The sequence below is a fragment of the Rhagoletis zephyria genome, unplaced genomic scaffold (genome assembly GCF_001687245.7).
Source record: "Rhagoletis zephyria isolate East Lansing unplaced genomic scaffold, Rhagoletis_zephyria_1.1 Rzeph_scaffold_00092, whole genome shotgun sequence".
NCBI classification, from domain to species: domain Eukaryota; kingdom Metazoa; phylum Arthropoda; class Insecta; order Diptera; family Tephritidae; genus Rhagoletis; species Rhagoletis zephyria.
Window position 1 is genome coordinate 176236 of NW_016157176.1, and position 15643 is coordinate 191878.

Here is a 15643-nt window from a genome sequence, read left to right on the forward strand (position 1 = left end):
CTGTGAACAAACTTTTTCGTATAACGACGAAGAAATTTTACTGCAACCCGACGGATGGCACTATACAACTGAATAGCAATACCGATATATGAGTATTTCCAAACTGGCGTTACGTGGCACTCGTATGACAAAATGTTAAACAAAATTAAAAAGTATAAATTTTAAAAAGGTTTTTACTAGATTTGCATAGCAATTAAATAGCCCCTTATTCAGTAAAAAAAAATGCAACTGTTGGAAGTAAGGATTTAAAAATATAGATAAACATACGCGCTGGCGTCACGTTACAAAAACCAGAAGCGGATATTGACTTCGATTACAAAATTGCAAAACTCTGCGAATTGGGCAAGACTATTTGTATAGTAGTTTATTTCCAAGTTTTTAAATCTTTTCTGCTTTTCTGACGTGACGTTACCTGGCGTTACGTTACTAAAATTTCCATTGAAAAAATTTGTTAATATTGTTCTTGAAAGAATTTTTTAAGGGAAGAAAACATGCATTTTATGTCGAACGTACTTTTTATTTTAACATCATTGCCACCAGCGGTTCCATTTTTTGCAAATCTATGTATTTTTATTATTATTATCAACTAAACATGCCAACTGTGAAATAAATCAGAGCATAAATACGGGTTTTCAAAATACCTGGATCAAAGCAGTCAAATCGGCCAGTTAGTAAGTAAATTAGATATAGGACTTTAAGGTTTTTTTACCCGGTAGACTTTTCGCTGGATTCGCCCTTACATGCGTATGTATGTCAAAAACAAACAAAAAAAAACAAAAAAGTATGTTGACTTATTAACAATTTTTGTTGGGGTAGTCGAAAACTACTTGCAGAACAAACGGTTCATAGGACATTATGCGAAAATCACAAACAGCGGCGAAATTTTTGGTAACAGTTTAATCGCGGATTAGACATCTTAGTTGTTCAACAAAATTGCTTCCTATAGGTTAATCAATACAAACATATTTTAGAAAGATAATACCACTACTTCTAGGTCAATTTTAGTTTCGTGTGTTGTTTGTTCTAGAAATCACTTCTTTGCATAATTCTAAAAGTTCCATTCAACAAAATATTTAGTTACAGTTAAATGATTCTCATCGATATTCGCTCGCATTCCATTTATTAAATGCATATGTATGTATGTATTTTATATAGTTTAGTTATTCAAACATTTTCACTTATTTATGTAATTTGCTTGGAAAAATCAATTGGCTTTTATGTGCACTGATAAGTTTAACATTAGGTGCATTCTTTTGCAACCGAGCTACAAAAACTACACTCGCTTAAATGACGCAGTACATGCAAAGCAACAACACAAACTCGGCTACTTATCCGAGTTTAGCAAGGTCAGTTAAAAAATACGCGAGCTCAAGGGTAGTGTTGGTAAGTGAAAAAACTGCTCTATTGTGAATTGTTAATGGGATAGTGGAGAGGGAAATTATTGTTTTCGTATATACATGATTTATATTTTAAATAAATATATATATTACGCACATACCTCGCAAAATTACTCATTTCTTTTGTTATTTGTGTCTAACAGGGTTGCTAAGTAGCTAAAAGGAAATTTTACCCGAGTTGAGCGTTATTTTGTCGGTCGTTTACAAAAAAAAATGCAGCTATTATACCAAAATTGCGTCAAGAAAGATCCTTAAATCTAAATATTCGTTAACTTTTTTATTTAACAGCTCAACAAACAATGTTCATACGCAAACTGCTGGCAAAATGGAGTGGATGGCAATGCCTTCTCGTATGTTCACTTCCAAGTGTATGAGGCGATCATCAGCTATGCCACACGACAACTCCGTTGAGGGTACTTGTAGTGCCGAGAAAAATAGTGCAGTCTTCTTACAGTCCACGGAACATGATGCCTCAATTTGATCCTTCTCTTTGTCACTTTCGCTAGCATTCATCGCACGTAACTCTAAATTTTGGTAGCGCGTTGTAATTGTTGCCATATCCGTTTCGGCAACCAAATTCATTTCTCCACTGGTAGTTGCATAAAAAATTATAGTCGGTGATAGATTCTTTATTTTGTCAATTAGACCTCGTATTAACCTATTGGAGGGCACATTTAACACCAATTTGCAGGTCGGTTTTCGAGGCACTGCATAATTTGGCCAATCGCAACGTGGTATTACATCCACAGGTACATGATGCATGGCGCGGCGCGACTTATCCGAGCTCTTAGTGGTCGCATCCACGTCGACCGTCAAGCAAGGGAATTGTAGATTAGTCAACTTCAGTTTACAATAACATGGATTATTTCGCAGCAAAGAGAGTGCGGTGCCTAAATTTAGAGTTGGTACATTTAGCACAATATGTGGGTCCAGTTCATCGTCCACACCTTGCATTGTGTACTCAGAGAAATATAATTTTGGATCGATTTCTACCCAAACCAATGGTGCTGTGCTGCCAGATTCCTCGTTTGCCACAAAATAAACTTTGTCCATTGAAATCTTCATTACGCATGTTTTCGCCAATTTCGATAGCGTTTGTATGATGTATAGAAATTCTCGCATGTACTCAGGATCCTGCATCATAGCACGAAACTTCATGGTGTTTGTTTATTTACTCTCTCAGTTTTATTAATGTTTGTATGTATTATGGTGCTTTCCGTAGCCTTGGTTCACGATGGCGGCCGTACGTGGGTAATTTTGTTGTTCATAAGAATGGAAAAAAGAAAAACAGAATTCAAAGTTGTTTTGATGCCTCGCTTTCTGTACTATTCTACATTTTTTCATCCTACAATTCTTCGGAGCTTCTACTCCGACCTACAGGTTAGTATTTTTATGAGAATCTGTTTTTCATAAATGAATACACTCGGAGGTTTGTTGTTGCCTGCTGTGGGCGACAGCTATTAGAACGAACTTTTTTGTTTTGATTTTTATTTGTTGATTCAGCAATTTTATTGAGCCTAAGGCCGTTTTTATTGAAATATGGTGTGGAAAAACACCAATAATTAACATATTTTTTGATGTTGGTCGGAAGCTGGGCTTGAACTCAGGATCTACGGAATGGCAATGCGCACTGCTAACCACTACACCACCAGGGCCGCCATTTACTTAATATTAAGTTAATTAATTATTAGGAACTTGGGTTTGGTATTCATAAATGGATATGTAGTACACGTAATCATCTATCTATACATAGTATAAAGGAAAGTCGAGATTTTTTGTACGCGGTAATCTCGAAAACTACTTAACGGATTTTGACGAGATTTTCTCTAATCTATATATCTATATATATAATACGCGAAGAGATTTTTTGTGCAGCATAAAAGATCTGTACCTTTCGCCCGATTTTCAAAAATGAGATGTCAAATTAAAGTGCTTAGTCTGTAGATGTGCAGTAAGGTTTTACTTTTTTGAAAAGAGTTGCCACCTGATAAAAAAATTGTATTCAAATAATTTAATAATCAATGCCATAAGATCCACACCGTTCGTTCGATTTTCAAAAGTGAGGTGTCATATTGAAGGAATTGACCTGTTGATGTGCGACAAGGTTTTATTTTTTCTAAAAGGAGATGCCACCTGTTAAAAAATGTAATTCAAATGATTTAATAAGTTAAAACAATTATTACTTTATGGGTATAAATCGAAATAGGTTTAAAAAGGCATTATTTCATAACTTCGCGTACAAGGGCTGCCACCTGTTTAAAAAATCAAATTCAGTATGAATTAAGGGAATTAGGCATTTGAAGTTGTATGAAATATAACGAAATAGTGCTAAGAAATCTTGATATAGTTTAAACATTAGAATTTTTCTGAGGTTCTGAGGAGGGTAGCCAGCTGTGAAAAATATTAAATTCAAATTATTTAATAAGCTAATTAAATTAATAGAAGATATGAATAAATCAAAATGGGTTCGATAAAGATTTACCCTGAACTGTATTTAGGAGACATGCCACGTGGTTAAAATATCAAATTCAATTTGAATCATTAATTTAATGGAATTTTGTCTCACAACGGAAGAGGTTTAGGACAGAAGAGGTTTAAAAAGATATTAGTTTGAAAATACTTTTAAAGAGGGTTGCCACCTGTTTAAAAAGTCCAAGCTATTTAACTTATATACAAGTTAAATTAAATGTTTAAGGGCCGGTTACTCAATGTCTGGTTAACACTAATCTCCGGCTAAACATAGTTATCGACGTTACCGACTTCCTGTTATATAAATGGAGTTGGATACGTCGATAACAATGTTTAACCGGAGATTAGTGTTAACCAGACATTGAGTAACAGGCCCTTAATATGAGAGTTTTAAGAAAAATTTAGTTTGTAAATATATTTTTGTTAGGGTTACCACTTATTCGAAAAGTACTCTCTTTACTATCCTTACTATCTACATATCGTTAGTATAGTAAGAGGGCGTCTCTTACATCGTCGCTGAAATGCAAAAAACCCACAACTAACTTAAGTGTTTATTGCACAAAACGATAAGGGGTCGTATAATTTCATGAAATGCACCATAATCAATCAAAAAGTTAATTTTGGGTTTTTATTTAGTTACAGTTTTTTGTATTTCAGCGACAATGTGAGTTACACTCTTCCCATACTATACTAACGATATATTAAGTGTGGTCTATATAGTGCCCTTTTTGAATCATGTGTTATTTTGATAGTGACAGCTTTTTCCCGCTGGAAATTTTGACAGAAAGTCAATATCATATCTCAGCAGAACGAAATTTTTTTAGCGGTACAGTGTGTTTTGATGGAATATTTATTAAGGTTTTTGATTAGGGTTTCCCCCTGTTTTAAAAGCTAAATTCAATTTTGGCGTCTTAACGCCATGCGGGTTCACTAGTATACTCTGTATCGACACGGTCAGAACTTATACAACAGCGAAAGATATTTTTTAGCATAGAACGATAACTAATGTATAAATTTGTTTTAACAAAAATACCGAACGCTTTCTTATTTTTATGTACCCAAGAAGATAATTTAGGTAGGGCTAAGTGAATCCATTCTAAGAGGCCTACCCAAGAAAGGCTGAGAAAAGTACTTCCTTGCATGCCTTCTAGAAGGGCTTATTCATTTACAATTTACGCGAATGCATAAATTTATATTATTTAGCATTACAAATGAATTCCATTAAACATTTTATTTGCAGTAACTCATATCTGATATAGACCTTAAGAAAATACTTCAAGGATATATGATTTTTATAAATTAAAGAAGCAATTTTAAAAGAACTCCTCCAAAAGGCCTTCTGAAGAATGTCCTATAAAATCCCTTTTGGAAGGCCTTCCATGGGTACTGAAATCAATTGGAGCCGCTCCATACAAAAAAGAAAGGAGATAGGAATGTAGAGTGGAAGGCCTCTTGACTCTCAGGAAGGCCTTTCGGAAGGGCTTTTAACTCCTGAAATTATCTACTGGGTAACTATCAGTTGAATAAATGTGACGGGTGGGACACTGAAAAGAACTAAATTTTACGGTAATTTCTGCATACTTAGCTCAATATTTGTATTTTTTGGATTATGACACTATAGAAGTAAATGAGCGATATGTTGCATGTATATATCACTGAATCACTCCCATACAAACAAATCGATACTGTGTTTCGATAAGAATTAATTTTAAGACTTGCATCAAAATATTTCCGAACTATATTAAGATTTACGTGAGCTGGTCCGATTTGAAAATACCTCCAAAAATTTAGTTTTTGTGGTTTCAAAAATTGTTTATTAAAGAACTTTTTGAAAAAAATCACCTCAGATGACCCAGCTTTTCAAGTTTTTCTTAAACCAATCTCTGAAATTAGTCAAAAAACAGCATCAAAAATCTCATTATTACGATTCCGTTGAAAAAAATTTTTATGTGGATTTTTTAAGCTTAAACTGTTTGATCATCTGAGGGGATTTTTTTCAAAAAGTTCTTTAAGAAACTATTTTTACTCATTAAAAAACTCCATTTCTGGAGGTATTTTCAAATCGGAAAAACCGCAACTTTTTCTTGTGATGCAGTCTAATGTAAATACTTTTTTATGTGCATATTTAATTACATATATACATATTTATGTACCAGCTTAAAGCTTGATGTCATTATTCGCTATATAAACTTTTATAACCTACACTGCCGGAACAAAGTATTGGCACAGGGAATTTTTCACAGTATATGCAACAATTTTTATTCTAATATTTTTCCGCCAATTTTGTATAAAAATATGGTTCATTCAACAACAAAAGACATAAAAATAAAGTTCCTAAACTTTGTGCAAGACTCGCGAAAATTCAGCAAATTTTCATCAAAATTTTCAACTTTTTAATCAGAATTTTTAGACTTTTTTTGAGTATGCAGTTTTGCCCATTAAATTCTAGTAAAAAAAATGCAAGTTCGGAGTTAGTCAAAAATCGCGTTGATTTTTGAGAATTTTTTTTTGTTGAAGATGTTTTGCATTTTTTCCATATAAAGTATTTTCGAAAAAAAAATTTTGTATGGGGGACTGCGTAAAAAAAATCAACGGTAATTCCTAGCTACTTAAAACGTTCACTTTATTATAATAAAAATGATTGGGCGACAAATCTGCATACCTAAAAAAAATTCTAAAAATCTGATTAAAAAGTTGAAAATTCTCATGAAATTTGCTGAAGTCTCGCGAGTTTTGCACAAAGTTTAGGAATTGTATTTTTATGTTTTTTGTTGTAGAATGAACTATATTTTTATACGAAATTAGCGGAAAAATATTAGAATGAAAGTTGTTGCATATATTGTGAAAATTTGCTGTGCCAGTACTTTGTTCCGGTAGTGTATGTATTTGAGAAAATTTAAACTTCCCATGCCTTCTAAATATACATACACATCGTCGATGTTTTTGCAAAACCGCAAATCTCCCAATTGCAAAACCACCTATCTTACGGCACTCAAATTTTATAGGAGCGAAAAAACAACTTATTCTTTGAAGGCATTGCCTTAATAACACTGGACCACAAATTTCAACTTTTTCTCTTTACCAGAAACGCCGTTATGAAATTCTTATGTAAAATCACCCCCTGATTCCGAAAATCAAGGTTATTTTTAATTCTATGGTACCGTTTTTGAGATATTTGCAATTTACCGTTTTTGCAACAAAAAAAAAAATTGGGTCCACTTTATCATATATATCTCAAGAACGAATTAAGCAATTCCAAAACGGTTTGAAGCTTTTAAAAGGTAATAAAATTTTCTATAAACTGTGCATACAACACTTTTTGCTAGGCCCTGTAGATTCAAAGATAACGAACAATCATTACCGATTTTTTCAATTTTTTTTGTAAAAATATAAAAAAAATTGTACTTTGCGGGGAAGGATCTCGAAAACCTTTTATTTTTTTGCAGATTTTTTTTTTCTCCCTAAGCTCTGTTGTATTACAAAAAAAATAAGCTATCATCGAAGAAAATCGATGCAAAACTACGTAAGTTATAAGCGATCAAATAAAAATACCCAGGTTGCGCAACTTCAATGTATGTACCTATACATACATACATATATTAAAGGTATAAAGTGCAAGTGAGATATTATCCGGATAAACGAATAACACCATAACAATGATAACACTTTTTCTTTAAATAAATCAAATAGTACTTTTAATACTCGAATTGTATTATAGTAGGTAGAGTGGTTGCATCGAAAGGAAGAGTGGTTGGGTTCGAAACCTGCTGTAGGCATGTAGTTATAAACATGTATTTCCGTCAGTTATGGGTAAGTATGCAGGTAGATTTTCAAAATTATAAGACACAGAAAATTTCTAAAGCCTACATCTAAAACAGGTAGTATTTTCTTTTCCCGGCTTGTTATAAAAAGGAACCTTTCTGTCTAGGTAAGATTTGATTTTTTCAATTTTATTCTTGTTCCGAGTATAAATATGAGTTAATGCGCTTTGAAACTTCATAACATCTTCAAGGCTCGCCGGAGATAGTTCAGTTCATAAGTCTAATTTCAAAACCGTGATTTATTAAAAAAAATAAAATGAGTAAAAGGACGCGAGAATTTGAGTGTAATAAGGATCCAGATATGTTCTGTTTCATGTGTGGCCAATATACTATCATAAGGCGACGACGAGTGTTCTCAGATCATATCAAAACTTTATACTCCAAGTATTTTGGAATTGAGCCTAAAAATGCTGAAAAACCATGGACACCGAACACTTTGTGTACATCGTGTCGAGTAGAATTGATTCAGTGGGAATCAGGACAACAAACAAAATTTGATACACCAATGATATGGAGAGAACCTACTTGCCATTCAATAGAGTGTTATATTTGTCAAACAAAAGTACTTGGCGTTGGAAGATCAAGAGGAGTAACCTATGCTAGCGTACCTACAGTGACATTACCAGTACTACATTCAACGGCAGTTGCGGATCCAGTTCCATTGTCAACAGTAACATCTGAGTGCGGGGGATCAAGTTGTACTGAATTTCGCATGGAAAACGAAAGAAACGTTCTGTCACAAGCACAACTTAATGATTGGATAAGAGATTTGGAACTATCCAAGGAAAAGGCCGAGATCCACACTTCTCGTATGCAACAATTTAAATTTGTGTCATCCGATGTTAAGGTGACATATAGTAGAACTCGTCACGAACCATTTTCCAAACACTATACCAAGAAAGACAGTATATGCTACTGCAACGACATCCCTGGTTTATTCAAAGAGTTTGGTCAAACATATGATTCAAAAGAGTGGCGATTGTTCATAGACGGCAATAAACTGAGTTTGAAGGCTGTATTATTGCATATTGGTAACAAAAAGCCTTCTATCCCGATTGCACATGCAGTAAATACAAAGGAAACCTACGAGGAAATGCAAAAAATACTCAAATTTATCAAATATGAAGAGCATGATTGGAAAATATGTTCTGATCTCAAAGTCGTTGCAATGCTATGCGGTCTACAAAGTGGCTACACCAAGCACTGCTGCTTCCTCTGCAAGTGGGATAGCCGAGCTCGTAAGGACCACTACGTCAGAAAGGATTGGCCGGAAAGAGTCGAGTTTACCGTTGGTGTGGATAACATCAAATACACCCCTCTTGTCAAGAAAGAGAAAATCATACTTCCACCCTTACACATCAAGCTCGGTCTCATTAAAAACTTTGTTAAGGCTTTGGACAAAGAAGGCGAAGCATTCGACTATTTGAAAACAGTTTTTCCAGATATTTCTCAAGCCAAGATAAAGGAAGGTATTTTTGTTGGACCACAAATAAGAAAGTTGATCAACAATAATCAATTCAAAGGACTACTCTCATCAGTTGAGGCAGCAGCGTGGGAATCCTTTGAAAAGGTCGTTGCTTCTTTTCTCGGTAGACACAAAAGCCCTAACTACGAGCAGATAGTGAACGACCTAATCAATAATTATGCGAAAATGGGCGTAAATATGTCTTTAAAAATTCACTTTCTCCACTCACATTTGAGCTTTTTTCCGGCAAATCTTGGCGACGAAAGTGATGAACATGGCGAAAGGTTTCATCAGCAAATGAAATTAATTGAGAATCGATATCAAGGATTCTGGGACGTCGCAATGATGGGTGATTACTGCTGGTTTCTCATAAGAGAAACCGATCCTAAACTGAATAAGCGTCAAAGTAGAACACATAATTATTTCGACAACATAGTAAAATCAAATTAAGATAAAGATTGTTAGAATATAGTATAAACATAAATAAATTTAAAAAAAAAGTTAAAAATATGGGTAATTTCATTCATAAATTGAACTTTTAACTCAATAGAAACAGAGCATAGCTAGATATTTCACTCTTCTTTATACCATACATACGTTTTGAGGTATACGTTGAAATTGCGCAACCTGGGTATTTTTATTTGATCGCTTATAACTTACGTAGTTTTGCATCGATTTTCTTCGATGATACCTTATTTTTTTTGTAATATAACAGAGCTTAGGGAGAAAAAAAAAATCTGCAAAAAAATAAAAGGTTTTCGAGATCCTTCCCCGCAAAGTACAATTTTTTTTTATATTTTTACAAAAAAAATTGAAAAATGATTGTTCGTTATCTTTGAATCTACAAGGCCTAGCAAAAAGTGTTGTATGCATAGTTTATAGAAAATTTTATTACCTTTTAAAAGCTTGAAACCGTTTTGGAATTGCTTAATTCGTTCTTGAGATATATATGATTAAGTGGACCCAATTTTTTTTTTTTTTGCAAAAACGGTAAATTGCAAATATCTCAAAAACGGTACCATAAAATTAAAAATAACCTTGATTTTCGGAATCAGGGGGTGATTTTACATACGAATTTCATAACGGCGTCTCTGGTAAATTTTGGCCGTCGACCAGTGTAAGCGGTGTTTTCTCTAGCTACTATTTTATAAATCTGTTGTTTTAATAACGATTTATCGATTTTTATGCATAAATCTCGATGCCTGGAGTTCGGGTTACCAAATCTCATTTTTGCCACAACGGCGATTTAGGCGGGATGGGCGGTTTTGCAAAAACATCGACGATATGTACTTACAGTATCGGTCATATCTATAGCACGCCATTTCAAAGTGATATCGTGTGCAACTTATGTTTATTTATTTATTTTTGGGAATTTTCGATTAAAATACAGTTCTTTCTCGTACAAACCGCATATAAACCCAAGTTTAACAATTTGTAGAAAACTTCAAAAAAATGCAACGAATTTTGACCTAAATTTCAAACTTTTTTCTCGGAAGTGTTTGAATTTTTCTGAATACACAGTTTTATAGCCCAATCAATTTTAGTCTGATAATGTGCAAGTTCCAAGTGACTGAAAGTTACCGTTGATTTTTTAGAATTTTTTTCGCCAAAGGTGTTGCGGTTTTCATACATATACAAATAAATTGAGTTTATTCATTACGGCCCGTCTCCACAGGCAAAAGTTTTTGCCTACCAACTGTCATTTTTATTGCCTGATAAAAATTTTATCAGCGGCAATATTTGTGCGTGGGCATTTTTTATCTTGATAAAAGCATTTATAAGATGGCAATTTTTGCCGGATTTCATCAAATAAAAAGTATGCTATTTCACACCCAAGCAAATAATAACACATATTTTAATAGAAAACAGTTCAATTTTTGCTTTTATATTGAAATATCGATAATGTTGTCTCCACGAAGCTATCGCGCAAATGAAAATGTAGCTGTCAAAGTACCAAATTGCTGGCAATATTTATCAAGATAAAAGCTCTGATAATTATTGCTTGCCAAGAGCAATATGCGGTCTCCTGGGCAAAATTTTGCCTGATAACATTAGTAAGATAAAAACTTTTGCCTGTGGAGACAGCAAGTTATATGGAAGCCAATGCGACAAAAAAAATTCTAAAAAATTAACGGTAATTCGTAGCAACATTATCAGACTAAAATTGCAGTGGCTAAAAAACTGTGTACTCAAAAAAATTCTAACACTTCCGAGAAAAAAGTTTGAAAATTGGGCGAAAATTTGTTGCCATTTTTTAAGTTTTCTTCAAATATTTAAACTTGGGTTTATATGGGGTTTGTTAGAGAAAAAACTGCATTTCAATTGAAAATTCTTAAAAATAAATAAATAAGCATAATTGGCACACAATAGAACTTTGAAATGGCGTGCTATAGATATGACCGATACTGTATGTAGATAATTATTAAACGACAACAAATGTAAAACCCAAAGTGAAAATTAAAGTATGTATTTGTTAATTTACCTGCATTACGAAATGAGAATGACTTGCCTAATAAGGGAGCCAATTTCCAAATAGTGCTAGCTAGCAAGCCACAAAAATATATAAAGAATGTACCTGCATACGTACTTAATAAAATATAATCGCAATCACGTCATAAACTTGCTAAATAGTTTGGCTAGCTTTTTTGTTCCTATCGGTTTTTATTGAGAAAATACTGTGCTCTGTCCAAAAACCCAAACGAACGCAAACGAAAATACATGAAACAAAAGTCAAATGCGAACAGACACGAGCTGGCTGAACAATAAATACAACAGGCACATGGACTTGACACACATGGAGCCAAGACACGCCATTTACGCTGGAGGTTTGCGTTGCAGATCGCCATGAACGCATACCATGCAGCAAAATGGGGGCTGTGTAGCCATATGCAACAGAACTCTTCAAGAGTGTGCAGGAGTAGGAGTGAATATGCAGCATTTTAGGATGATATATACATACATATTATATCAACAGTTAGAAACCTTTTCCAAGGTACTACGCAGTATATAAGACAATAATAAAGAGCTTCCGAGTTATTTGAATAAATTTATGCATATATAATATAAACAATTAGCTAATACAATTTCATGCTAATCTTCCCAAAGGGGGTAAATTAGAAGCGATCCCAATTCACATTAGCACCCAATTTTTAAACGAGTGAAGGGGCGAAAAATCGATACCAAATTGAAACGACCTCGAATGATCTGGAATTTCAACAAATTGTAAAAAAGACCTTAAAAAACTTTAATTTCAGTTCGATTTCGCAATTGCTGAATCATTACTTATAATTTATATGTATATATTTTTGGTGAATAATTTCTTTGCTTTGTAGACATTTTGTTTTAATACGAATGACTGTCTACCTAGCTAGCCAACCGTGCTGCAGTCGTCGTTGTTGCTACACTCTTCGTCCATGTCGCACCTAGGTATCAATGATGAAATAATCTATTTTTCAGCAGGTTTGGGAATTCACCTCAACACCATTAAATCGTTTACATTTTATATTTTTCACAATAACTCACCTTTTTTCTTTGCTTATGACGTACTTTTAAGTATTCTTATACAATTTTTGTTTTAATTTTTTGCTGAAAATCGCACGTCCAATGGACAACACCAAAAATTGATTCCGACAATCACTGCCGATTCAGCGTTGCCAAATGCTTTATAGAAAGTCGACTTCAAATAGAAACAGGTTATCGAAATTTCTGGACCAGATAGCGCCGTGCTGATATTGCCATATTGCTGGCGGCTTTCACATGCTTGCAAATTCCTTAGCGCACTGTCACACGGTCAGTATTTATTGACGTGATCCAAGTATCGCGATATTCATTGACGGTGTAGCGTGCACTATTGATGGATCGTGATCCATATCGCAAAATTTTGAAATCTGGATCCCGGATCGCAATACCGTCAATAAATATTGAACGTGTAGCACTTTCAAAACGCGATCCATACATTTCGTCAGCACATCTTTTACTCTTATAGGGCTCTGCCTTCGGTCTCGGGGCTTAAATTCTTTCAAAACAAATAGAACAAATTTTAATTAACATTGGAAATTTTAAAATAATTGTGGAATGCATTATCTGTAAATTATACGTACAAAATAAAAATATTTTCTTGCGTCATTATAAGCGTTCAGCACAAAAATTATGCAAATACTGACGCGATAAATATAGAACATGTAGCATTCATGCGCGGTCCATCAATCCATCAATATGGATCGCGATCCAATTATAGTGATAATTACTGACCGTGTGACGGAGCCCTTATGTGCAAATAGTACCACTAATCAACACTTATTTGCGTGATTTAGTTATTTGCAAATAAAAAATTAGCTCAGCGTTTATACGGCAAAGTTTATCATTTTGCAAATTGTTATTTGCAAATAATTCGTGCGTATAAACGTAGTAATAGTTGCGTTATAGTCTCCAATCATATACTACGTTTATACGTAAGCTATTTGCAAATAAAAATAATTTGCAAATACTTAACTCACTGTTTATTCGATAGAGAAAAGTTTTTTTTTAATATTTCCTGATTATAAAAAGGCACTTGCACTCATTTACATATAGTAGTACTGTAAGTAGAACATATGTATACTTTGCTAAGAAAATGTCATGCAAGATCTATCCAGCCATATATTGTACTTTTATACATGTTACATTAAGATCAATGGCAACTCTGTTTTGAAGGATGTTCAGTCTTGTAATACAACCCTGTAAATACTTCCGGCCATTACAATGGGGTAAAGCCGATAGCCAACACGTAGTGTTAGAAATAAAATCAAAGGTTTTCTAAGTAATCTAAACCCTAGAAGTTATCATCTCAGGTGTGGACTGCGACAAAATTAAAATGCCACGCACCACTAAAAAACAAGTCGAAAACACGCTTCGGGCAGTAGGAATAACATTCCTACCTACTGCCACATTGGCGCAGTTAATGCGTTTGTGTGACGATATTGTGGGGTCATCGCAAAAAGGCACGGTCGCCCAATGTTCCGTGCGTGCAAGTCAGGAAGACGTTTCGAACCTTGGTGAAGGTGTTGCCGCGAATGCCGAAATCACCGATTTAAGTGGAAACAGCGCCGACGATACTGCTACACGCTCAGAAAACCTTGCCGTATGTACGCAGGCTGCCGATTCAAGTGCTGGGCCCTCCGGCGAAAAATCCGAGACCCCTGTACTGAATTCCAATGACGAAACTGGTGCACTAAATTCCGCGACTTCCGTTATAAATATTACGCTCCCTGATGTAAGTGCCAAGAATTCCGTTACAAGTGCCGACAGTTATGCCGCCAATGCAGAGACCGCTACAAACACACCCGAACTGCCGTTGCTGAGGACGATGCCGCTACTTTAGAAAATGAGCTTCAATTGTTGCGAAAACATCGCGAGATTTTAGAATTGCAACGGGATATTCGTGAGCTGGAAGGAGCAGTCAGCCATAAAGAGCAAAAATCCTGTTTTATGGATATCGAGCATGCAGTGCCGAAATTCAACGGTTGATACANAATACGCACTCATCGAGGAATTTGAAATCGCCGTCAGCCGCCACGACATATATCGAGCGCTAGCAGAGCGACGTTGGAATAAGAGGGAAGAAACATTGCATTCGTACATATTGGCGATGCAATCCATCGCGAAGCAAGGAGGCATTGAAGACATAGAAGTATTAAATTTCATTTTCGATGGTATAAGCGGCAGTGTTGCCAACATAAATTTGCTGATGACTGCGCAAACCTTAAGCGAACTCAAGAGGCTCATCAATCGTTATTACGATCGTTAGTTGAAATTGGATTCAACCATTACCCCTCGCCGTTCGGCAGTTGGTACAGTAAAGCCTTAAATGTCGAATACTGCTGTGAAACAAGCTGCCACTATCGACAAGGAGACANTATCTACTATTTGTATGTTTCACACATATTTCACAGCATGCTTTCGATAAACATCGACTTCACATCACTGCGGTTGTTCTGGCTATTTCACACAATTAACAAGAAAATGATACCTTATTCTTTTGCATAATCAGTCGTGCCCAAACCCCCGGAAGATTTTGAAACCCATGCGAGAGCGATCTGTTGCTGCCGTACACGATTGGAAGAGCTGCTGTGATGAAGTAGAATCATTAAGTTTGGTAAGTATTGCCTTTTCACATAAGTCGGTGAGCAGTGCAGATTTCATAAAATTTTTTCCCCTTTTTGACACCGGCAGTCCAATTAATTTAATAAAGCGGTCGTACGTGCCAGAAGCAAAAATAAATCATTACCCACTGAAAGGCAGATACCGGGGTATTGGAGGACGTGATTTAAATATTATCGGTGACGTTATTTGCACCATTGAATTTAAAAATGTTATTAATGAAATTAAAGTCTATGGCGCATATTCATAGTCATATTTCGTACTCAACTAAGTCGAAACTATTCTAAGTCACAACTAAAGCTATTAATAGTCGCCATAGTTTCGACTTTTCTGGCTAAGTACCAACTTAAAAT

General features: G+C 34.7%; 2 protein-coding genes and 1 long non-coding RNA gene across 4 annotated transcripts in view; 2 read left to right on the forward strand and 1 right to left on the reverse strand.

The window, feature by feature from the left end:
• Nucleotides 1–559: 559 nt before the first annotated feature.
• Nucleotides 560–12833, reverse strand: Hus1-like (Hus1-like checkpoint clamp component). Of its 2 annotated transcripts, none has more exons than XM_017631241.1 (2): nt 12675–12833; nt 560–2620 (listed from the first exon to the last, which is right to left on the reverse strand). In XM_017631241.1, exon 2 carries the CDS (start codon nt 2553–2555, stop codon nt 1701–1703), a length of 855 nt encoding a protein of 284 aa, XP_017486730.1. In that variant the 5' UTR covers nt 2556–2620; nt 12675–12833; the 3' UTR covers nt 560–1700. The 2 variants fall into 2 exon arrangements, 1 of the variants encoding a protein (XP_017486730.1); XR_001849129.1 differs by lacking the exon at nt 560–2620 and adding an exon at nt 12353–12597 and having other exon boundaries at nt 12675–12828.
• LOC108375140 (uncharacterized) lies at nt 7412–9577 on the forward strand. Its single transcript, XM_017631232.1, has 2 exons — nt 7412–9204; nt 9255–9577. Coding segments are annotated over exons 1-2 (1263 nt in total). The 5' UTR covers nt 7412–7943; the 3' UTR covers nt 9257–9577.
• Nucleotides 10854–15643, forward strand: part of LOC108375156 (uncharacterized) — a 7908-nt gene continuing 3118 nt past the window's right edge. The window contains exons 1-2 of the long non-coding RNA XR_001849131.1: nt 10854–10968; nt 11367–11372. This is a non-coding gene — a long non-coding RNA (uncharacterized LOC108375156). The remainder of the gene's footprint in view (nt 10969–11366; nt 11373–15643) is intronic.

Bases quoted from the DNA above. Each gene is read 5' to 3' on its own strand.
- LOC108375140 (XM_017631232.1), top strand. From the start codon at position 7,944: ATGAGTAAAAGGACGCGAGAATTTGAGTGTAATAAGGATCCAGATATG.
- Hus1-like (XM_017631241.1), bottom strand. From the start codon at position 2,555: ATGAAGTTTCGTGCTATGATGCAGGATCCTGAGTACATGCGAGAATTT.